General features: G+C 34.8%; 3 protein-coding genes across 6 annotated transcripts; 1 reads left to right on the top strand and 2 right to left on the bottom strand.

Annotated features, from left to right (window-relative positions):
- Positions 1 to 1,368: 1,368 nt before the first annotated feature.
- LOC131020198 (bidirectional sugar transporter SWEET13-like) lies at positions 1,369 to 2,657 on the bottom strand. Its single transcript, XM_057948893.1, has 6 exons — positions 2,612 to 2,657; positions 2,320 to 2,356; positions 2,040 to 2,244; positions 1,803 to 1,964; positions 1,612 to 1,731; positions 1,369 to 1,541 (listed from the first exon to the last, which is right to left on the bottom strand). The coding sequence occupies exons 1-6, from the start codon at positions 2,655 to 2,657 to the stop codon at positions 1,455 to 1,457; spliced, it is 657 nt and encodes a 218-aa protein (XP_057804876.1). The 3' UTR covers positions 1,369 to 1,454.
- Positions 2,658 to 4,882: 2,225 nt separating this feature from the next.
- Positions 4,883 to 8,601, top strand: LOC131020197 (uncharacterized). The gene is made up of 8 exons (XM_057948892.1): positions 4,883 to 5,093; positions 6,069 to 6,281; positions 6,358 to 6,549; positions 6,628 to 6,830; positions 6,954 to 7,032; positions 7,581 to 7,710; positions 8,210 to 8,299; positions 8,378 to 8,601. Exons 1-8 carry the CDS (start codon positions 4,989 to 4,991, stop codon positions 8,455 to 8,457), a joined length of 1,092 nt encoding a protein of 363 aa, XP_057804875.1. The 5' UTR covers positions 4,883 to 4,988; the 3' UTR covers positions 8,458 to 8,601.
- Positions 8,602 to 9,631: 1,030 nt separating this feature from the next.
- LOC131020196 (pyruvate dehydrogenase E1 component subunit beta-1, mitochondrial-like) lies at positions 9,632 to 15,957 on the bottom strand. Of its 4 annotated transcripts, none has more exons than XM_057948891.1 (15): positions 15,601 to 15,957; positions 15,165 to 15,237; positions 14,994 to 15,053; positions 14,570 to 14,653; positions 14,445 to 14,471; positions 14,305 to 14,367; positions 14,139 to 14,225; positions 12,903 to 13,028; positions 11,492 to 11,625; positions 11,069 to 11,141; positions 10,918 to 10,983; positions 10,750 to 10,788; positions 10,531 to 10,655; positions 10,328 to 10,442; positions 9,632 to 9,929 (listed from the first exon to the last, which is right to left on the bottom strand). In XM_057948891.1, the coding sequence occupies exons 2-15, from the start codon at positions 15,213 to 15,215 to the stop codon at positions 9,861 to 9,863; spliced, it is 1,119 nt and encodes a 372-aa protein (XP_057804874.1). In that variant the 5' UTR covers positions 15,216 to 15,237; positions 15,601 to 15,957; the 3' UTR covers positions 9,632 to 9,860. The 4 variants fall into 4 exon arrangements, with proteins under 4 accessions (XP_057804874.1, XP_057804872.1, XP_057804873.1 ...); XM_057948889.1 differs by having other exon boundaries at positions 15,545 to 15,872; XM_057948890.1 differs by having other exon boundaries at positions 15,434 to 15,616.
- Positions 15,958 to 24,363: the final 8,406 nt, after the last annotated feature.

Raw genomic sequence — 24,363 nt, 5'->3', positions numbered from 1 at the left:
ATATAAAAATTATTTTATTTTATATTTCTCGTTCATCACAAGAGCACAAAACTAGTTTAAGAGGTATTCTCTTCTAGTTTTATTCACAATGGTGGAATAATATACAATAAATATATTATCAAGAATTTATTGTCAAGAATACATAATAATTTTGTTATTCGCCGTAATGAAAATACACAATAAATATATTATCAAGAATTTAATTAATTATAACGTCGATAGAAATTAATGATGAATATTTAATATTAATCAAATTTCTATAAATTTTATATCAATAATAATCTCATTAAATTTATCTATAACATAATAATCGTAGCACTATAATTTACTGAAGTAATTTAAAAAAAAAAAATCACCACTTTTAAACCACAATCCTTTCTTGATAAAATAACAATTGCTATCATAATCTCATTTCACTCAATCTTTTATGAACGTCTCAAAAAGGCAAGTAGAAAGTTCTTTCGTGGACAAGGGAATATTATTTTAAAATCGATCATTATTTTTGTTGTCAATCTTTCGTCGGCACCACAAGTCGCAGATATCCTCTCGACAGATTCTAAGGTTATGATTGATATTATATTGAAAAAAGAGTTTAAATGAATTAATAGTGCTAGTTATATCAATTATACGCATATTTTATATTGGTGATTACATGAAAGAAACTTCAATGTTAATCGTACTAGACTTAAAGCACTACTAGGATGAGTGGCCCACTACGAAGTTCGTCAAAACGTATGTGATTGAGTCCAAAATACATTAGAAATATCGAAATACTCGTGGGGCAAAAACTAGATTGTTACATTAATATTTTTTCCTAATGATCTAATTTTCTGTCGTTAAATATAAAAAATAGGAAAAAAAAATACGACTCAAATCAATAGTTATAACGATCGAAAATTCGATTTTTAATTTTCAGAACGACCATGCAAATAATGACCGATCAAATTGGTCGTAATTGTGTTAACGATCATTTTTTCAGTTTTATAACGACCGAAATTTTCGATCGTTAAAACTGCATTTTCTGCATGATTGTTTTGACCATTATAGTAGATCAAAAATATATACCCATAAGGTTATATACAGTTTGTATCTTCAATTTTAATTTTTTTTTTCCAAAAAATTTCTCCAACCCATGTTTTCACTTTAAAAACCACTCATTTTTAAAAATAGAGGATATAATTGGAAAATGACAGAAATTTATTTTAGGAGCAACATATATATACATACATTTACATGCAGCTCAGCTCTGTACGTATATTCATCAAACTTGAAACCCTGTCTCTTGAGATGTGTCGACTACATTTGTATTGATCATCTCATAATCCTTAGAAGCCTCTCCAACTTTCTCGGAATTTAATGCCTCATTATGTTTGACAATGCTGATAATTTGTTCTGTAAATTTTGGTTCCTCTAAGACTACAACTTGAGCTAATACTGATTCTGGAAGCCTTTGCTTAATACTCAACTTCTCCGCAGTTTTTGTACCTTACATAGAGTGCCATTTGAAGCACGCCAAAACTGAAGCCTACCACATTTGGAACCTATACATACAACAATCATATTTAAATTTATTTACTAAAATCAAAATACTTTTATATAGGATGAACTTACTGCAACGTTGTAATCTTTGATTAGAAGGCCATAGAAAAACCACATGACGGCGCTAAGTGTAAGGAATAGTGATAGAAGAAATGGCATGTACTCAACACTCTCACTTTGTATCACCCTTCTCTGCAATAACATTAATTAATATATCAAGTTCTAGTTATGTATAATTAATTAATCCAATTTGATATGCTAACCAGAATGCACAATGGGGCAACGAACACACACAAGGAGAAGACGAGGCAAATCCAACCAACCACCATCGCACGTTGCGACGGTCGCACGAGGAACATAGTCGACACTACGATCAATCCGAAGCCGCAGATTATAAGAAGCACAATCATCTTTAGGGTTTGCACCTGCATTCCAATAATTACCAATTGATTGGAGAAATTAAAAAATAATAAAGAGATTGCATGGTTAATTACCTTGGCCTTGTTTGGAGCGTAGAAGAGATAGAAGCAAACGTAAATGGTCTCAATGAAACAACCAAAAGAGTTAATGGTAATGAGAAGAGTGGTGTTGGACTTGAGAAATGCGTAGAAAATCCAAAGCATTGAGCTAAACAGTGCCACCACATATGGAATTGATTGATAACCTTCGCTTGTTTTCCTCTTGTAGATTGCATAGAATGTTGGTCTGCAATTCAACCATTAATTCTATCATTAATTACCAATTAAATAGTAATCAATGTTGTATGCTTAGTAAACTTACATTGGAGAAAGAAACACCATGAACGACACTATATTACCTGCAAGAATCATATAAGTAAATAAAAAGTTTAAGTAATTAAGTCGCATCAGATCATTCACGAAAAGTGAAGCAAAGTAATCCACTGAATGAATTTCTTAGTGTGTGTGGTTTTATTCTTATTCATAATATATACATGCAAATGTAAATTAGTTAAGAACTGATGTTAATTAAATTAATTAAGCGTTAATCTCAAAAATATCTATATAAAATAGCAAGAAAAGACAGACGTAGATATATATAGTATAGGTGTTACCAAGTAGTCCAAATGCGAAAGCCCATTGCCAAGAGAAACCTGCCATGATATTGATCTCTCTCTGGAAAATTTATATGCAAACCTAGCTCAAAAGAAATTGTTTGTAGCTATCTTATAATTATGGACACTACTGAATTCTTAATACCTATTTATATGCATGGATATTATACATAGGACACAAGTTCCCAAAGTTTTTAAGCTTAGCCAAATCAAATTATTTTTATATAATTGGCAAGTGAAAAGCGATCTAGCTAGTGATAATTTTAATAGAGACGACCAACTCTTATTGAGATATTATAATTTTCTGCACGTCAGGGGTACATTAGTCATTTTAGGGTTGCGACCTTCGCAATAATTTCTATAATTTTAATTAGTTTTATCTGATTCAAATAGAAACAAATTAAGGAATTAATCAACCCCGGCCCTAGCTCGTTGTGTTATCCGATTCAGCAATAATATCAAAAAGTAGGGAGAAACAATTATTTTTAAAGGGAAAAAACGAGGATAGCTAGGCTTATCTAGTTTGGTGGTTTATATGTCATAATAAAAAAATGATATGATTTCCCCAATTATATGAGCACTAATATTTATGGATAGATAAATACTTTAATTTCTAGAAATAATTATTATGGATTGTTCGCGTATGTGAATGATCGATGCTAGCTATAAGTTTTAATTATAGCCAAGTTATTATATATATACGGATTAAAAAAAATTATATGTATGTTTGTGTATTTTCAATATTTTTAAGAAACTCTACAAATCAATGAAGTAGCTAGCTAGCTTGCATATTCGTAATAGGGTTCTATTGACGCTAAGTTTGTATAAGTTGCAATAAATTAATTATTTAAATTAAAATTCTCCATTTTACTACGTACACGCGCATACATATCAATATGAAGTTCTATTAAAACCAATTTCGCCATATGTAACATCTATAAAATGTGAAATTAAATTTGAGCATAGTAACAAGTTTGGTTGACGTAGATAACAATATTATTCTCGTAGCCTGTTAACACCTTATTAGAGAAATTTGTAAATGAAGTCTTTATTTGTGTAACTAATTTCAACTTTGTGATAGGCTCAAACTTTTGCAGGTTAGAATTATAACCCTATATCCTCAATTCTTGCAACCATTTCTTTTGTAACTGTGCCTTAAAACAATTTAATTGCATCGGATAATACTGTATCTGCAACATTGCTGTATTCAACATGCCTTGACGATTATAATTTGCCACGTAGCTAGATAATTATTTTAAATAATGCAAGTATTTGTAGAAAATTCGACACAATTTAAAATATCTTGGATAAATCAGAGATGCAATGTTTTGAATAAAGTTGGTGGTCAAAACTCCCCTTCCCAATTTGCCCTTATTTTGTATGTTTGCGCTGATTTTGGAATGTAGAAAGACAATTGTTTTTATTTAAAAAAATAAATAAAGACGACAGGTGTGGTGTAAAGATATGTGGCGCAGGGGATGGTCTATTAGTGTAATTCCTCAATTTACAATTCCAAATTATTACAGACGACAGCTCCACGTTGTATCTATATTTAGACAATATGCTTTCAATTCCATTTTGCTCACTTATATATTCATCGTGGGTAGATAATCTCATCTCCTTCAGTAACTGGTGCACTAGATACCACCTAAATCATCATCGTATTAACCATAAACTAAGAATTTGTGAATTAAAGATGTCCGCAAATATATATTGTGTATAGATAATATTTTATTTCTATAAATTTGTAGGCCTCATCTTTACTTTTCTTCTTTAGTTGGTGTAGGACTAGGAACTCATCTTATCCGTTCAGTAGCAGCTAATTACAGATTACTAAAGATTAATTAGGATGTTCACAATCTCCAATTAAATTCCCAATTACATAATTTAATTAGAATTTATTATTCTGGGTTTAGTTGATATAATTAGTTTAAGTAGATCTAGTTAAGATTAATCAAAACACAAATAAAAAAGGGAAGGGGAAGGGGTAACATCTCAGCAATAACATCAATTAATCTTATATCAACCATTTATTTACATTTTTCTAAAATTCGCGACTCCTATTTTGTTTTATTTGTAATACATATATGCACTCTTTTAAATTGTTTTTAATGTGTAATCTATGTTAGTAACAAACAAGTATGAAAGTCAAATTAAAATATTTTCTTAGAAGAAGTGGAGAATAATATATTGGGCCTTATGTGAAGAATCAAAAGGACCCTCAATCCATGAGCCCAACAAAAGAGGCCCATAATTCTAGCATTTAACACTTTCTGTTCAAAATCAACACTGTAGTCTGCCGCTGCTGCCTGCTTCTGATTTTCTACCAAGTCGTTCCAGAAAAATCTAGCTCAATATTTTGCTTGATTGAAAACCCATGGCTTTGTTGATGGATCCTGGCTCTGAACCCCAGACCAACGATGAGCTCATTGATCTTGAGGCTATTGCTGCGCTCAAAGAGTCCGCTGCTATTGAGCTCAAGGTTCTCTCTCATCCCAATTTTAAATTTCTATATTACTCAATTTTCATTTTCAGGTTTTCGTTAGTTTTATATGTTTAATTATGCTTAGATCAGATTATTCGCTTCGTTGCATGTGTTTTTAAGATTTATTAGCTATAGACTGTAACGATGAGTTTGTTTTTTCTTTTCTTTTTTTCTTTTTTTATAATGTAGTTCCTGATGAAAGTACTTGTCGATTAGCTGCCGAAGGCAATTTCTATGTATAAAAGAGATGCTAAATGGTGTTTCACTACTCTATTTGATTGATTTATCGGTTCAGAGCAATACTATTTTTGGCGCTAATTTGATTGTTCTGTTTTTATTTTATTAGTGTTCAGTTTACAAATACTTTTGACAGGATATATATTAGTTCAATTAATAAATACAAAAAACGATAGGATATGTAAACATTTTATATACAAGCATCGTCATGACATATTTGATTAAATAAAACAATTCTTATAATTTATGATGAGTATTTTCTGAATATTTCTTCCAGTGTAAAATTTGAAGTTGATGGTTGGCAATGGAGTTTAGTTTGGTGGAAACTGTTGGAGCCTCAACTATTTCCAGTGTAAAATTTTGAAGCATCATTTGCCTTATTTCTTGAATTATGACCAAAATCTTTTGTACCAAAAGAATCACTATTTGTTGTGCCTTCATTATTAAAAAGGAAACTCCTTTGAAGCCTTTTGGCTGGCATTTGCTTTGATCAGAAAAGAAGGGATAACTGGTGAAAAAGTCTATGATCTTTTGGTAAAAAGATGATTTTAGAATGGTGCGTGCAATAATATGGTTTATAGTTACTTGTAGGTGTAAATTGTTAATATGATAATATTTGGGGATTTAAGAACCATGAGTGACCATAAACACAAGTTTTGAGAATATTTCTGTTTCTACTCAAGAAGGTTGAAGGATGAAGGGAAAATCGTGTATTTTGTTTTTGCGCCATTTCAGGAACAGGGAAACGAGTATGTAAAAAAGGGAAAGAAGCATTACTCAGATGCTATTGATTGCTATACTAGAGCCATTAACCAGAAGGCCTTAAGTGATCCAGAGAACTCTATTCTTTATTCCAATAGGGCGCATGTGAATCTGCTCATGGGAAATTACAGACGAAGTCTCCAGGATGCTGAGGAGGCCATTAAGTTGTGTCCAACAAATGTTAAGGTTGTGCTTCCATTGTAATTTCGTTGTATAAAGCTTAGCTTTTCAGTCAGTTACTAAGTCCTCTGTTGGAGTTTAGGCTCTTTATAGGGCAGTCAAAGCATCATTGTCGCTCAATCTGTTGGATGAAGCAAGATCATATTGTGAAAAAGGGCTTCAGCAGTATCCAGACAACGAAGAACTGAAGAAGCTAGCCAAGCAAATCGATGTAAAGAAATCAGAACATGAACGACGTGAAGCTGAACTTTCCAAAGCTGTTGCAGCAGCTAAGGTTTTGAGTTTGTATTTTTTGGTGTAACTTGAGTGCTAAAGTATTCCTGTTTTGAACTTTCAAGTTGGGAACATGCAGGATATTGTCACTGCCTTGGAGGATAGGCGGATAAAACTTGGAAAGGCAATGTATCAAGAACTCACTGGTATTAAAAAACCAGTCCTGGACAATAACAAAATTCTCCATTGGCCTGTTGTGCTTCTCTATGCAGAGGTTATGTCCAGCGACATCATTGAGGATTTCTGCGAGACTGATATGTTTTCCGTCCATCTTGACATGATATCCTTGCCATATACTTCTTTTTTGGTGAAAGTTTCAGTCAATCTAATATTGTCATTTTCTTATTAGTATTTAATAACGAATGCAATTGCTAGTAAATCATGTAATCCTTAGCTTCTATACATGTTCTCTGATGGCAGTCCACCTTTGCCCTGGGATACAGATAATGCATACAGTCGTGATGCTCTTGAGCTGTACTATGAGGTAAGAAATGTTCCATTGTATCTTTCTCCTTTTTTGGGGGGTAGCAGCTGTTATATCTCATATACCTTCATTATTCTTCAAGAAAGAAGTGGGGGCATCGAGAATGGTTTAAGGACATTATCTTAATTCTTGCCATTTATGAGGAGTGCAACTGATCCCCACTTTTGGGATATCAAAGTCACTGTAGGGCAAACATTCCTTGATACCAAGCATCCACCATATTCCTTCCCCATGCCACATCATTCCAAGCACCCCCTAAGTATTATAGTAGTATCTAACAGTGTGCAAACTGTTCTTTTATAAAACATGAAAGTTCTCACATGTTTCATTGTAAGCTAAATTAATTGTTCTAAAAATGCTGTTTCTGGAAGGAAAAAGAAAAAAGAAAAATTTTAAGCTTCTGTTGACATGTTGAAGTTTAGCATAGATCTCAAGTTTTACTTGGTTATGTTTTCATTTGGTTAGTTTTCTTCTCATTTTATGTCCTTATTTGTCATCTATTTTCCCATTTTACATTTGTTGGGGGGCAAAATCTTGATTTTCAACAGGCTGACTCTGGAGTTAGTTTCTCCAAAAAAGAAGTTCTTAATTATCTGTTAGAAGGAACCGCTGCATCTCATCTGGAGAAGAATGGAGGTGAAGAGACTGATATTGCTACTCGCACTTCCTTTGCAAGTGGTATGTTTTACATTTTTATGAATTACAATCCATTGACTGATTCCACTTGGCAAATTTAGCTAACACCAGTCTCAGAAAAGAAGGCAATGCAATATGATGTGCTATTATTCTAATAGAATGGATAATCACTTATCTTTTTTCATGAAGGGCTACAATAGACATTTGGATATATTAAAATCTTTCATACATATATATAAATATACATCTGGAGTATTATCTATTGTCACACGAGTTTGAGGTCAATCTTGGCTCTAGAACAATGAGGTTTAAAGTACCTCAAAACAGAATTCTTAACTTCATTCATAGTAGACAACAGTTGGTGCGTAAATTGATTATTTTAAAAGTGGCAATTCCTATGCTTTGTTATGAGAGCTTTAAACATCCTTTGCTGTTATGAAAGCGCTTTTTCTTCACTTGTCAATGGTAAAGCAGAGCACATTTTCATGTTGCACCAAAGATATTTGGCATAATTGTTAATCTATTCTTCATCAATTTTCAGGTAATGGCTCCAACTGGGTCAAAATAAATGAGAGAAGAACACTTCATGACATTCTGAAAAATTCTGATATTATCGTGCCTGGAATTCCAGGTTTGTCTTTTTGTCACAGGACAATTTGTGTTACTTCACATCCAAATTAATCATCTTGATTTGCTCTATTTTTCGCAGTGTTTTTTATTGTTTCAAAGAAGTCAAGCTTCTATAGAGATTTTAAGTCTGGAAATTGGTCTCCACCTAAGATCGCTTGATCAAGTTGAAGACCCTTGTAGTTTAGAAGTAGTCATTATTGATTTTAGGGTTAATTGCCCATAAAATACTGAACTTTTATCTAATTCTGGTTTTGCATACAAACTTCGAACTGTGGCGTGATAATTACTAAACTTTTGATTTTATCTGATTTTGCTACTAATTCAAATTCCGGCCAAATTTTAGGCTAATATGGCCTGTCAATATTTGACGTGGCATATTTATTCTTGCGTGGCGATTAGTTGGCAAAATAGTATTTTTTATTTAATTTTTTATCAATAAAAAAAGAACAGAAAGCTTGTCGGTGACTTAATATATCAATTCAAATAATAATATATTTTTTAATTAAATTAATTAATTGAATAAATTCAATCATAGTAAGGGGATTCTTCTAATGTAAATGTATCAGCCAAAAAATATTTTAATTATCAATAAATTAATATATCAAATCAAATTAAAAAAATAAAAAAAGAACAAAAAGAAAATAACTCAAATTTGCTTTCTTCGAATTTTTTCATGCAAATAACATGCACTACAAATCAAATTAATCAACTCGTTTGACTTTTTGGGCGCCGAACATAAGGGGATTCATCTCTTAAACACAATTTCATCCAATGCTTCTTATTTTAATGACCTAAATTTACTTTCTTGGAATTTCCTTACCATTATTGAATTTATTCAATTAATTAATTCAACTAAAAAAATATTATTATTTGATTTGATATATTAAGATATTGATAATGTGAGTTATTTTCTTTGTGTTTACTTTTTTATTAATAAAAAATTAAAAAAAAATATATTATTTTGCCAATTTATTGCCACACAAGAATAAATACGCCCAGCAATTAACCCTAGATTTTATCAGCGTATTACGATACCTGAAAGTTTTGACATTGTGACTGAATTCATGCTATCCAAGTAGACTACCACTGTATTTATATGTGGACAACAATGCTTCGGGTGGATGATTAATATCTTGAAAGATCCAGATATTTTTTCATGGTATATGTGTAGACTACTCTGGAATCCTTGAGTTATACTGTAGTTGATACCGACTCTTTTGTCTTAAAATTCATTCATAATGGGAAATGCTGGCTCTATGACGACTAATTAAAGGGGAAGTGAGCATTTTTTCAAAAGTTTTACAGCAACTTTCCAATGCGTGAGATTGAAAACTTTAGCAGAAGATTGAATTTGCTCATTTACTACCATGTTTGGCGAGTACCAAGAAATTATCACAAAAAAGGCATACGAAGCTCTCCTCAGCAACAAGGCTTTCAACGTAGACTTGTTAAGCCTCTATGGTAATGTGGACTATATGAACTTATTCCAGAAAAGGGTGGAAAGAAGTATCTAAAAAATGTAATGTATGTAAAGGCGGGAAAGCATTCCACTCTTGTTAGCTCTAAGCAGTTGCAGCCAAAGCAGCTGATCTGTAACAAGTCCTCTTTGCTGCGCGGACAATATCCTCAATCTGACAAACACGCCCAACATCAGATACTCAATAACTATTGAGTTGCAACAAGGATCACCAAAAAGAAAAGACAGCACGGATATTTCCAAGTTTGACTCGCCAATTTCTTAATTCAGGAGAGGGTTGAAAATTTTACAGTTAAAATATTCATCAGATGCCAACTCATGAATAGAGAGATTTAGGTGGGGTATCCAACTTTTTTACACCTGCAACCCAAATAATCTAGGTGAAACAAGCACATTTTTTGTGGCAACTTAGCGCATGTTCTAGTTAATGGGAGGGATGCTGATCAATTACACATGAGACAATATTTGGATCAGTTCTTTAGTCACAGTGCCAGTTAAAAAAAAAAAAAAAAGAATCAAATTCCAAAAAGAGAGCAGAGCAGATGGGTATACCTGTGGGACAGCCATTCTCTCAAGATTTGCAGCATAGGGCATAGGAACATCAGCTCCTGAAATCCTCTCAACAGCTGCATCAAGATACTCAAAACTATCTTCAAGAACAGATGCGCTGAAGCCCAATTGAATCATAAAATCAGCATTAAGAACTAAAAGAGATAGGACTAAAAATTTAGGGAGTGAGAAAGAGCATAAGATACCAGATCTCAGCACCAACACCATGTTGAGGGAATCCTTCCTCCACAGTCACCAGCCTGTTTGTTTTCCTAACCGAAGCATTTATTGTGGCTCTATCAAGAGGGCGGATTGAGCGAAGATTAATCACCTGCACATGCAACAGGAGCCCCAACATGACTGTAATTCCAACTTCACTCTCCATATGAAAGTATAAATGGGATCTACTGAAACATTTCAGTTACCTCAGCACTGATTCCATCTTTTGCGAGAATGTCCGCAGCCTGTGTATATTTGATTAAGAGGAGCATTACCAATTGGTCAAGATTTTATACACTGATCTATTTAATTGGATCGGATTTATACTCAATAAAATTAAGCAATTAAGACACATTTAACAACAAATGACAGACCTGAAGAGCATAGCCGACCATCTTCGAGAAAGCAGTGATAGTTACATCCTTTCCTTCACGTTCTATCTGTCAAAAAATTAGCAAACTATGACTAGGTAATCATAAAGCTGCAAACAGTAAGAGCATGATATTTTAGAGGGGCATACTGTACCTTGGCTTTCCCAATAGGAAGACAGAAACTAGAGTCGAGGACTTCAGCTGAAACAGGAAATGATTCACCATATCTGTATATAAATAGTTAATCCCCAAGAAAAATAAACATTAGTTTAAGATCACACCAAAGTAATATTCCCTCCGTCCTATATAAATAGTCCTAAGAGGGAGTGACACAGGTTTTAATAGTTGTAGTTGAGTGTATTGTGAGTGGAGAATGGGAGGGTAGTGCTAACAATGATTAATTGTAGATGATCTAATTAAAGTGGTGGACCATATGTGGTAGAATAAGTAAATAAGTTGATATATTGAGGGTAATATGTATTGATTTACTGCGGGGTAGTGTCTATTATAAATGGAACAAGACTATTTTTTGGGAAAATTATGACTATTTTTACTAGACAGGAGGACGAGTACTTACAGCAGCTCATTTTCCAGGAAGACAACGGGATCTGGATCCCTTATTGCAGCCTTAAGCAGGCCACGAGCGTCTTCTGATGAATAAGGAGTCAGTACCTTTAGACCTGGGCATGCACCGAACCATGCTGCATAGCACTACAAAGGATACAAGTCAGTTCGCACTGAGATATATTGATAGCTAACTGTAACTGCATATGTTGTATAACAATTTCCTTCTCCAGACATTACAAGAAATCTATTCAGAAACTAATGCTTAACTGTTTTAAAATTCCATTAAGTGCAGTTCAATTCAAAAATAAAATAAAATAAAATAAAAGAGTCATGATTTCACACTCCCAAATGATCATTCTTGCAACACCCTTTCATCATGAAAGAAAAAAAGCTACTTAGCTGCTCGAAGACTAATCGGTTATCGGAACACCTTACATATATATATATATATATATATATATAGAGAGAGAGAGAGAGAGAGAGGATCCAGTGAAAATGGTCAAATGTGGTGAGAAATGAGAATGAATCTGAAACGTGAGATATTCAAATCCTATGGTTGATATTTATCTAGAGGGGGCTAAAATTTAACCTGGGTTCGAATCAATGAAGGAGCGAAAATTTCACCACATCAATTGAATACGTTATTCGTGCATTACAAGCAGCTTATTCGTAGGTTTATATTGGCTTATTCGTTATATTTATCTGACTTGCATATATGGACACTGCTTACAAATGTGAAAATAAGGGACAAAAACACCAACGAAAAAGTAAAACTATCACCTCAGAAGCTCAAAACCGGATTTTTCATGTGTTAGATAGAGTTAGGTGGAAACTTCTATATTATTTTTGATACGATAGGCTATAGCCTCTGAGTTCACAAGGGATGAGATATTGACATATTGTTAGAAAGATACTATAGGCCAAGCCTATGACTTTGCGGGGGACATGTGGCCTGCCTGTAACTTAAGTAGGAGAATTTTACCTTGAAGAGTACTTTATACCCAGTAATTTCAATTTGAATGTTTCAAAATTAATTATTTATATTTGAATTTGATAAGTTGGAATAAATGGTCTTTATATTACGGAGATAACCATGTGACTATGAACAAATCTGGACTGTGTGTTTTGTCTTTATATTAGATGTCCTTTCCTGTATGAAGATATTTCTTAAACTTCACAAATCTGGACTGTGTGTTTGTGCTTTCTTGCGCATTTTATACTGTCACTAATGAAGGATAACATCAAATTAAATTAAGTCATGTTATCTACTTCAAATTTGATTTCCATAATGGACACCGCGCCACTATCAACTATCAAGTTGTGGCAATGATGTATTCCAGTAAGTCCTATGACATGCATCCTTAGACCCTTTACAGCTTCAGCAGCTATCAACCAATGGAGCTTAGAAGTATAGTCCATACCTGAGAATGTTGAGCACCTACACCAGCAGCAGCACCATTTGGGCCTCTGAAAACAATGGGCACTGATATTTGACCAGAGGACATGTAATTTGATTTTGCAGCAGAATTAATAATGTGATCAATGGCCTGCAGCAAGAACTTGTCAGTTACCTCCATTACACAGCCCTAACACATTTTGTTGCAAGAGAATACACTTAAGAATTTACTTATGCTTTTTTTGGAGGGGATTCATGTTAAGGTGTAGCTTAAAACACCTCCACAAACCTTACCTTGCTCTCACCACCACGCAAAAGAAAGAGAGAAAAAGGAAATAAAGTCTATGAAAATTTATAGTCATAAAAGTCGGACTAGAAAATTAAGAATGCAACATTGCGTTAAAAGAAAGAAAACACCACAGAAAAGAAAGAGGGGAAAACAGAAAAGGAAATCTTTGAAAAGTTGATTTTCAACGAAATGAAAAAGATATGTATATGGTAGAACCATAACCATAGAATACGACTCTAATCGAAATGCATACATTTGTCGCATACACTATGGGGATGGTGAGGGTATATATATATATATATATATATATATATATATTATAGTCATAAATGTCGGGTAAAAATGCAACGTTATATACTAAATCAAATCCAATACCTCTGGACCCTTAAATTTTAATGTTTGATTAAGTCAAGATTGATAAAGTTATATGGCTTCATACTCTTATGTCTAGGGGTGATAAAGAAAATTGGTAACTTCCCCTAGAGGGATTAGAACATGATACTACCCAATTTTATTGTACTTTCTTTATCTTATTGGACTTCCTTCTGAATTTTCAACAAACATCTTCTGACTATGTCAAAAAAAGACTCCTAAAGGTAATATACTAGAAAGAGCATTTCTAGAATAGACTTCATTCCAAAAGTTCCCACAGAAATGCAAATGCAATAAGCGCACAGAAAAAAAAATTTACAAAAACACAGAACCACCATCTGCAGAACATGCTGGCAAGAAACTGGAAAAAAACATTTCTTAAAGTTAACATTACAGGGCAGGGTATAGATTTTAAGAAACATCGATCCAGTGTAATTGGCTAATCGGACGTCATTGTGGGACTTAAAATACCTAAGAATGATGGTAGAAGAAACTGTGACAACAAGCAGTTGCAATTTTGAAGGACTTGAAAAAACTGATACAAAGTCTAAATATACAAATTTTGTGAAGCTATAACATAGTGATAAGGAGAAATCTAACCTGCATTGAGAAGTTAAAAGTCATGAACTCAATTACAGGCCTTAGACCGTAATATGCTGCACCAACTCCAATTCCAGTAAACCCGGCCTATGTAATTCATGGAATTGAGAATTAATTTCAACTTAATCCAATTTAAAAATCTCATATGCACTGGAAAAGAGCCAACCTCAGTGATGGGTGTGTCCACTACTCTCTCCGGACCATACTTGTCAAGAAGCCCTTTTGTAATCTAGTAATAAATGGAGAGCAAATTAGTGATACGGAGTAATTTTCATTTGAAGGCTTCATCATTGAACCGATACTCACCTTATATGCACCCTGATACTCGCCCACCTATATGACAATAGCTGGGTTAACATTGTGACACATCCAACACAAATTATAAAGTAGAACATCATTTTCATATGAAGTGATTTAAAGTTCCATGATACCTCTTCACCCATTACAAAGACTTTTGGATCAGCTGACATCTCTTCATCAAGTGCCGAGTTTAAAGCATCACGAACTGTCATCGTCTATAGAACAAATAGCAATAACGTCATTTGACATGAGTAATACATCTTATAAACATTAAATCTCTCAATAAATGACTGATCACTAAGACACTAAGTGAATATGAAGGGCAAGACGATATAGAATCAGACACACCATAATCACAGGCCAAATGAAATGGCATTGGAAACATAATTTCCTATAAGCGACGGAATTTGAGATGCCTTCAATATTAGTATCAATAAGTTTATAGATTCTTTACAGAAAAGGTTCTTCAGTTAGTTACTAGTCATTTCATCAGATTTCCCCTCATAATGGCTTCAACAAACGTAAAACTGAGTACGAGGTGGAGGTAGTTATTACCTCCTTTGCTGAAGAAGAAAGAGTCCTAGATGCAATCACTCGAAGTCCTTGCTCCAAACCCTTTCAACCAAAATCAAATCCGGAATCAGGTCGAGAGTAGTGAACAATCAAATAAATGAACTACCAAGAAGCGGAAGTAAAATAAGGGGGCAAAAACGAAGAGGGAATTACCCAAGCATGATTGCCTTGGCAGGCAACTGTTCTCCTCAAAACTCCCAACATATCAGCTTCTCTCTACAACTCCCTGATCAACATCAAACAACACAACAGATCACACTCACACACACGCAGAGACAACCAAATCCACTATCCCTACCTAACCTCATCTTATGCATACCCAACCAAGCAAAAAAAATCTCGATTCTCAAATCAAATCTCGCGTCACAAAAATCGTTGACAATAACTTAAATCCAACAAACTAACACAAATAAAACGCCTACCTAAATTCAGTCGGACAAAAGTGCAAATATCAATCAAGGAGAAAATTGCACGAATATGTTGGAAAAATCTGGGTATAATATAAAAAACGAGAGAGAAAGAGAGAGTTAAACCAGTTTGGTGAGCTGCCTTTGAAGGTGGGATTGAGCGGGGGAAGAATTATCTCTACCTTTTTGCGATGCAGACACACTTAATAGAAATGCTTTATTTCCGCTTGGCGGCCCCAGGTCAAATTCCAGAGTACCACTCTCTCTAGTCTGTAGCGTAGGATTCTGTACGGTTATGCTTTAGTATGTTGTACCTAAATGACGCTAGTATCCTCAACACCTGGAGGACTAGGGTGGAACCGCTGAATTACTGTAGGGAAGGGACCGTAGAGGAATATTGCCAGTGGGAAAATATATATAAATATCACAATTCGCAGCTTTGGTTGTACGTTGGTGGCTGGTGGGCACCTTCCTTCTCTTTAAAATTAAGTAGGCATAATTTGTATCTGGCCTCTCGAGTTTGAAAGGGTTGGTGGAGCAATCATCAAAAAAATAAAGGGTTGATTGCCTATAATATCATCAACTTTGTCATAAATTTATTTTCTCCATAATCTTTAAAATTTTTATTTTTTATCAAATATTTTGATATTCATTCAATTTTTTCATGATTTTTTTTCTTGATGATCGAAAAAATGACATATTAATAATGTAGATTTAATTTTACTAACACTGACGTAGAATATATATAAATTTTAAATTACACATATAATATTAAATCATAATAAAAAGCTCTAATTTCTTTTAATTTCTCATTTTTATCGGGTAAAAGGAAATCAATGATTACTTTTGGCGCTAGAAAAAAACGATTGCTTTCCTTTCCACCACCTCTGTCGAAGGGTTCCTCTCCAGACCAGTGTGGAAGTCTTCGTGTCGAGGTCTTCCAAACCAGTGGCGCCAATTGCTGACGCCGATTGCTTCGTGTTTTCAGTCTTCCAAACCAGTGCACCGATTGTTGGCGCTGGTACTTCGCCTATTGGTGACACTGATTGCTAAAATGAGGATTTTAATGTTTAAACTGAAGCGCATCGTTTAATTTATTGAAATGGCATGTGCCGGTGAGCCACAACAGTACCATGTCGATTCCGATTTGAGGGTACAATTAAAATTGTGGGGAATTGAACAAATGTCAAAGTATTTGATAAAAAAAAATGAACTTTTTAAAGATCGTGGAGAAAATAGATTTTGGGCAAAGTTTGTGATATTATATGCAATTAACCCAAAATTAAAACTAGTTGAATTTCTTTATTTGATGCTAATGTTTTATTTTCTTGTTTGTACCATTAATATGTTGGTATACCTACCGTATACAGATTCAGATTATTCAATATATATAGCACGACTATATGACCTGAACCTGATTACTCATTACTCTAGGGGTGCATTCACTTTGATGGATGGAAAAATGAGGGATAACAAAAATTTATCCCTTGAAATATCTCTTTTCTTATCCCACATTTTACACACCATTTTTTCTTCCTTATTTTCACTTCAAGGAGTGATAATATTATCCCTCCATTTTGGTGTGATAATATTATCCCTCCTTGAAATGAAAATATGAAATGAAATATGGTGAACTTCTCTTTTGTGTAAAATGTGGGATAAGAAATGAGACATTTAAAGGTATAAATTTTTATTATCCTTCCATTTAAAAGGATAAAAAGCAAACACACCCTAGAAGTTTGCAGTATGTGACTATATGGTGATATTGGGATATGAAATTAACTCTGTAAGATTTGCAGCACAATGCTAGTTAGGATGTGTTTTCTTTGATGGAGAAAGGTTGAATATATTTTTTTAATTTTTTCGTTTTTTTTTTTTTTGCTTGTTCTATGTGATGTAGTATTATAATTTTTCTCGGGCAATATAAAAAAAAATCAAACAACTCATTTTCACTTTAATTCATGAAGTATTACTTCTTTTTCTTTGTGATGAATAAATAATTTTAAAAGTTGATGCAGTACAATTTTATTAAAGACGACATTAGATACTAATTTACATGTGACTCGATTCGTTAAGTAGTGATCTCACGGTTTCAAATTTTGTAAAAAAAGCTTTAGGTTTGATAATTTGTGTATCTATGGATAGTTGTTGCAAGTTCCATAAGGAAAAAAAAGGAGATGATCAGATGTGAGATCGACGGAGATATTTGACCTTGAATAAAATACTACTAAGTTATGCAATAAAATAAAATATTAAATAATAGTTGTGGTAAATTAATTATTAATTTAATTATAGGATGCATGTACTGTTCTGCAGTACTGGAACATCCGTTTATGATTTAACTAGTACATTCGCCCGTGCGATGCACGGCGAACATAATTTTACATCAAAATTAAATGATTTAGTGTGTGTATCGGTTAAGCGATTAGGGGTTAATGTCTAAAACCGAAGGTCTAGGGTTCAAGCTCTCTGTGGTGCGGTCTTTAAATTTCTTTATTTAATCATGTTAATTTATCAAAAATAAATAAATTAAATGATGTATCAAATAAATAAATAAAAAATATTAAATATAGTTAGAATATAAGTAAATGTAAATTATTTTTTCTTAAAAAATAAAATAATCTACATCAATTACTCAGTAAAGATCCTTAATTTTATTTTATAATTTTGAAAAGTATCGTTTTTAATTTTCCATCTATTTGATGGAAAACTTTATTTCTTCCCTAAAATTATAGAATAAACACATCATTCAAATTAAAAGAAATGAAGAAATAATAAAAAAAGAGTTTTCACATGACAATATATATTTTTAAAACATGAACTAATCATTTTTTTCTAAGTTAGCTCATTACCTATGTCATCTTATTAGAAAAGCTTCAATTGATAAGTAGGAAAATAAATTATATTATTAGAATTTATTAGAATACTAATAAAAGAGTTGAATAACTATTTGATACCAAATCAAAGATCTTGCATTTATCTTTAATTTAAGATATATAGAATATTTTTTATAAATAAAATTTATTTTTTAAAAAAATCATCAAAATATGAAAAAGAGAATATGAGAGAGAGAGAGAGGGAGTATAGAAAATTGAAGAATGCGTATGATGAAAGAGAGGAGAGAGGAGAGAGGAGAAAGAAAATATATGAAATTTGTTGAGTTTTATAAATACCCTTTGATTGATTATTTAATTACAATTTTGTCACAAACTGTGTTTTCATATAATAAATAGATTTATGCAATAGGCGAGTATTTAAAAAATAAATATTGACTAATATTACACCCATCACCCATGCATGTTATGCGGGGGAACACTATTTTTGAATTCGTAGCTAGTATTCAAGGGCGTTAGCGTGGAAGATTCCTATTCAGAATCATAAGGCAGAACACGACATTTCACTAAACTATAGAATAATTAAACAAAAAAGTTTAACATAGCAAACATATCACTACCCTGTATTATGATTTACGAGATTTAGGGGGGTGTATTAGTTGTGGAGTTTAATAGATTTCCACGGATTTTAAAAGTCTGGGTGTATTCGTTCCAGACTTTTAAAAGTCTGCAGAAATCTGGGTGTATTCGTTCCAGACTTTTAAAAGTCCATATAAATCTGGGTGTATTCGTTTCAGACTTTTTAAAATCCATACAAATCTAGGTGTATTCGTTATTCCATTGACTTCAAATCCGGAATGACTTTCATGGATTTCATCCAAAAAATACACACGACGAAATCCGGCCAAGAACCACGAGAATTGAAATCCATGGAATTTTGAGCGTGCGCTGAGTTCCAGCGCCCGCGGCCAAGAAGCCAGCGAGCGCTTGAACTCAGCATACGTTGAGAAGGCCAGCGCTCGCTGGGTTTGAGCATGCGCTGGGTTCCCAGCGGCCGCTGGGTTGCAGCGGTCGTTGGGCCCAGGCAGCCCAGCCCAGCAACGCCTTTAAATACCCCTCTTCGATTTTTTTAGCCTCTCACATTCGGACGCCTACCACCCCTTCAAAACTATCACATTCGGACGCCTACCAACCCTTCAAAAAAGAAGACAAGATCAGGGTTCTACTTTAGCTTTTAGCCATGTATTTTTTCAATAATTTTATATCTTCATAGTATTTTAATTATGCAATTTTTCTATAGCATGACTATTGTACCTTTATAAATTATTAGCAACTGTATGCTGTGTTTCTATTGCATGTGAGTTGATTTTTGTTTTTTGTTGATGTTTTTTATTTTTTATTTTTATTCATTCATATAGTACTGTTCCGTGTCTAGTAATATTATTATGGGAGACTCTCAACCACAAGAATCCAAAAAAAGGGCAGTGTATGAAGCATGGACACAGGAACAAAGTGATGCCTTGTTACGAATTCTGGCTGAATCTGCAATTAGGGGATGGCGCGATAATAGTGGTATATTTAGCAAAGCAACAGTAGAGGAAAGAATATTGCCTGTTCTGAATGACAAACTTAAGTGCAATAAAAATTATAATCACTACCAAAGTCGTATCAAATGGTTTAAGAGCCGTTGGACTGCGTATTCAAACCTCATGAAGTCTAACTCTGGTTTTGGTTATGACAACGACACCAAAAAATTCACGGCCCCAGATGAAGTATGGGATGCGTATATAGAGGTAAATCTGTTATAAATTATTTTTTAAACACAATTTAATTTAAATAATATAGTTAATTAATAATTTTGTTATTTATGTTTTTAGGCTCACCCAAAAGATGCATACTTACGCACTGGGAGTTTTTCGGACTATGATGAATTGAGACTTGCTGTTGGAAACGGTGTGGCTGTAGGAAGAAACGCAATTGGAGTTGGCAGTGCTACTGATGCTAGGACAATAGGAGTTGATGAAAGTAGAGGTCCAACCATAGAGGAGTTGAATTACGATACTGCTACTGAGGCGTTTGTAGTACTGGGTGAAGATGATCCACCGTTATCCGGCTCCAAATCACCTTTGGAGCCCACTGAAGTGCCTGTGGAGTCCACTCAGAGAAGAGCTCCCGCCAAGAGAAGCAGAGGCCAGTTTGAGACAAATTCAGGCCACACTGAAAATAGTCCGCATCAGGAGCTCCTGGTACAAATTAAAAAAGTCACTAGCACAATGGATCGAGTTGAAAGCCTCTTCGTGAAACGAGATACTATGATGGAGAAAAGAGAAAATGAAAAAAGTTTTACAACTTGGGATGCTATTGAAGAAATACCTGATTTGAGTGAAGATGACCGCTACACAGCATTTGACTTGCTTGTTACAAAGTCACAAAAAGATGGATTTATGAAAATGACTGTTCCTCAACGTAAATGGCAGCATGAATTATGAAGATAAAATTAACATTGCAATTGAAGAAGACATAGATGAAGAACTTGATGATGAAATCGAAACAGAGATGGAGATTGAACTTTCTGTTCATGCTAGGCAACTGATGGAAGCAGCTAAGGTAGTTATCACTCTAGTGGGAAATATTATGACGCATCATCCGACTGCTGACAATGCTCTGATGCGACGACCAAAGACTAGGGAAGGATTCCGTTTTATTACGGGAATGATGGATGGAGATCCGAGCCAATTTCGACAGTTGTATAGAATGTATCCTGACGTCTTCATCAAATTATGCCAGATAATTAGGGAGAAAGCCCATGTGGATGATACACGATACACAACTGTTGAAGAAATGTTGGCAACATTCCTCATCATTGTAGGGCACAACGATCGTTATTGTAACGTTCGTGAAAGGTTTGGTCGTTCGCATTTTGCTGCTAGTCGGAACTTCAACAAAATCTTGAGAGCATTGAACACCATAGCACCAGACATGATGTTTAAGCCGACTGGCGCAATACCCGCTAAAATTCGGGAAAGTACCAGATTTTATCCTTACTTCAAGGTATAATATTTCTGCTCTTGTATTATATTAAATATTTATGATTTTTGTATAACACATTCACCTATTATTTTAGGATTGTATCGGGGCTATAGATGGCACTCATATCCCGGCCACGATAATAGGTAAAGACGTGAGTTGTTATCGTAACCGTCATGGGGTGAATTCGCAAAATGTTTTGGCAGCTTGCAACTTTGATTTGCAATTCATCTATGTGCTTAGTGGATGGGAAGGCTCAGCCCATGATTCCAAAATTTTAAGTGATGCGTTGTCTAGACCGAATGGACTCCACGTGCCTCAAGGTAAATATTTTCTAGTAGATTGTGGATTTGCTAATCGTCGACAGTTTTTGGCTCCATTACGTGGCGTTCGATATCATCTCAAAGATTTCGGTGGTGATGGTCGTAATCCAAGAAATGCAGATGAGTTGTTCAATCTTCGACACGCATCATTGCGAAACGTGATTGAACGCATTTTTGGAATCTTCAAATCACGTTTCACAATTTTCAAAACAGCTCCTCCGTTCCCTTTTCAGACACAAGCAGAGTTAGTTTTGGCTTGTGCTGGATTGCATAACTTTCTCCGAAAGGAGTGTCGTTCTGATGAATTTCCAGTCGATGTTGAAGAAGGAAATGTTGCAGCAGATGTTGAGAACGATGCAGACATTTTGGATTATCTTTCTCAAAGCCAGCTGTCTCAGAGGAATGCAGCTAATGCATGGAGAACAAGTATTGCTAATGCTATGTGGGAAGATAGACACATAACTGAAACCGATCAAGGCACACAGGCGGAGACCGAAGATAATAGTTAGGGAGGTGTTTTGATGGATGTCGTTGAATTGGATCTTTTTTTTTTCAATTTGGAGTTTTTATGGATGTTGACGTTATTTTGTTTTTTTTTTAATGGATATTGGTTGATTTTATTGAGCGTGAATTATATAATTAGGGGTGTATTAGTTGGGGATTTGATGAATTCCACGGAATTGAGCATGAATTAGGGGGTATTTGTTTGGGATTTGAGTAAAATCAGAGAATTCGAGCATTCTGCATTAGGGGTCCAGCGGCCGCTGGAAGGCAGAGCTCGCTGGGTTTCCAGCGCTCGCTGGGTTCCCAGCGAGTTCTGCCTTCCAGCGGCCGCTGGACCCCTAATGCAGAATGCTCGAATTGGATGGATTTTAATCAAATCCCAAACAAATACCCCCTAATTCATGCTCAATTCCGTGGAATTCATATTTTTTGGGGTGCTTATGTTAAGAATTTTTGTATATTTTTTTATTTTCAGTTCATCATACATTATATTCATGTAAATTTGTATGATCATACTATAATTCTTTGACATGATCAAAATGTAATGAAAACATGAAAATCATGAATCAAATGCAAACAGAATTCATGAAAACAAACATTAATCATTGTTCAAAAGATAAAATTATCCAAACTCATAAAACAATGTCAACATTAATATAAAAACTCAAAAACGTGGTCTCCAAGAATCCCACTGGCGCTGCAGCTCGGCAATTTGCTGGTCTTGTGCATCAAAGCGAGCATTCATATCATTCCTCATTGATGTCATCGATGAGTCAAAATGAGCTCGGAATGCTCCCATGGATGAATCAAAGTGTGCACGGAATGATGTGAGATCATTCTGAACCTGCTGATGGTAGTCTCTCGGGATTGAACCACCAGCTGCTCGCTCTCCATTCCCCTCGTCTTCTTCCTCTGCATCTTCGGCTTCCTCTTCAGCTTCTTCTTCGTTCTCCTCTTCTTCATCATCACCGGCGGTCCCAGATGGACCGGCACCAGGATCAATGCGGGGACGACGGCCTGCTGCAATCTCGGAGTGTATGTAGTTAACTACACAAGTCCTCTTCTCATGAGGAACCAACGTGTATTGGTCAGAAATCAATTGAGCTGCTCTGAGCTCAGTATAATTAATGTACTCAGCATCCAGCTCATCATGACCATGGATAGGCCCTTCTGTCGCAGCAAGAACTCCATTCTTGTGTGCCAAACCAGTGATAATAGCAGCGAAAGAAGCATGAGCAGTAGGGCGCTTCTTCGCCCGAATCATAGCAGCCCAAATAAACTTTGAGATGCACACTTTTGTGCCATCTAAAGCACACTCCAGCAAAAATACCTCAGTTGCATTAACCTTATTCGCCTGCTCCTTTCCAGACACATTATATGCAAGAAATTTATGAACAATAGCTAATGCCGGATCCTTAATGTACCCACTAGGCATACCCGAACTATCCCAATTATCACAGTCAGTCAATCGATTCCACGCTTGATTAACATTCCATCCCTGAGTTTTATCAGATAATCCACCAATACTGAAACCAAAAACAGCTTTCATTCTAGCCAAACTAATGCGATACTCTCGCTCATACATCCTAGCTTTAATCCATTTCATATCACCAGCCATTTCCACAGTAGTCATGAACTCATAACATAAAGGATCATACCCAGAAAAATCAATATTTTTAGCATATTCTTTCATCCCTAGATTTTGCAAATACAACTCAACTTGCTCCTCAAGATTCAAATCAGTAATCAACTCCCAATCCAAGTAATGCGGAGGAGTAATATAGTTCTCGTTAAATTTCTTATATATTTCTCCTTCTAATTCGCTTTGCAATTCAAATGGACATTCATACCTTTGGCTCAAAGTAAGCTCCCCTCTACCGACGTTTACGTTCTTCGTTCGGACCATTGTAGTGTTGAAGGTGATTTTAGAGGGTAGTGGTATGGAAAAAATGGAGTTGAAGGTGATTTTTTGGGAGGGCGAGTGTTCTGGAGCGGCGCTGGAGAATTAGACTGAAATTAGGGCACCAGCGCTCGCTGGCCCTTTATGTAGCATTTATTTGGTCCCAGCGCTCGCTGGAACCCAGCGCTCGCTGGGTTTCCAGCGCTCGCTGGATTCCCAGCGCTCGCTGGGTTTCCAGCGGTGCTGGGTTCCAGCGTGCGTTGGCATCCTGGATTTCAATTCAAGAATTATCCCCCAAATTCTTCGAAAATCTGTGAGAATCGGGCTGAAATCCAACCACGAATTCTTCGAAAGTCG

The sequence above is a fragment of the Salvia miltiorrhiza genome, chromosome 4 (assembly GCF_028751815.1).
Source record: "Salvia miltiorrhiza cultivar Shanhuang (shh) chromosome 4, IMPLAD_Smil_shh, whole genome shotgun sequence".
NCBI classification, from domain to species: Eukaryota; Viridiplantae; Streptophyta; class Magnoliopsida; order Lamiales; family Lamiaceae; genus Salvia; species Salvia miltiorrhiza.
The sequence above is the reverse complement of the archived record's forward strand: the minus strand, read 5'-3'. Positions and strand labels throughout refer to the sequence as shown.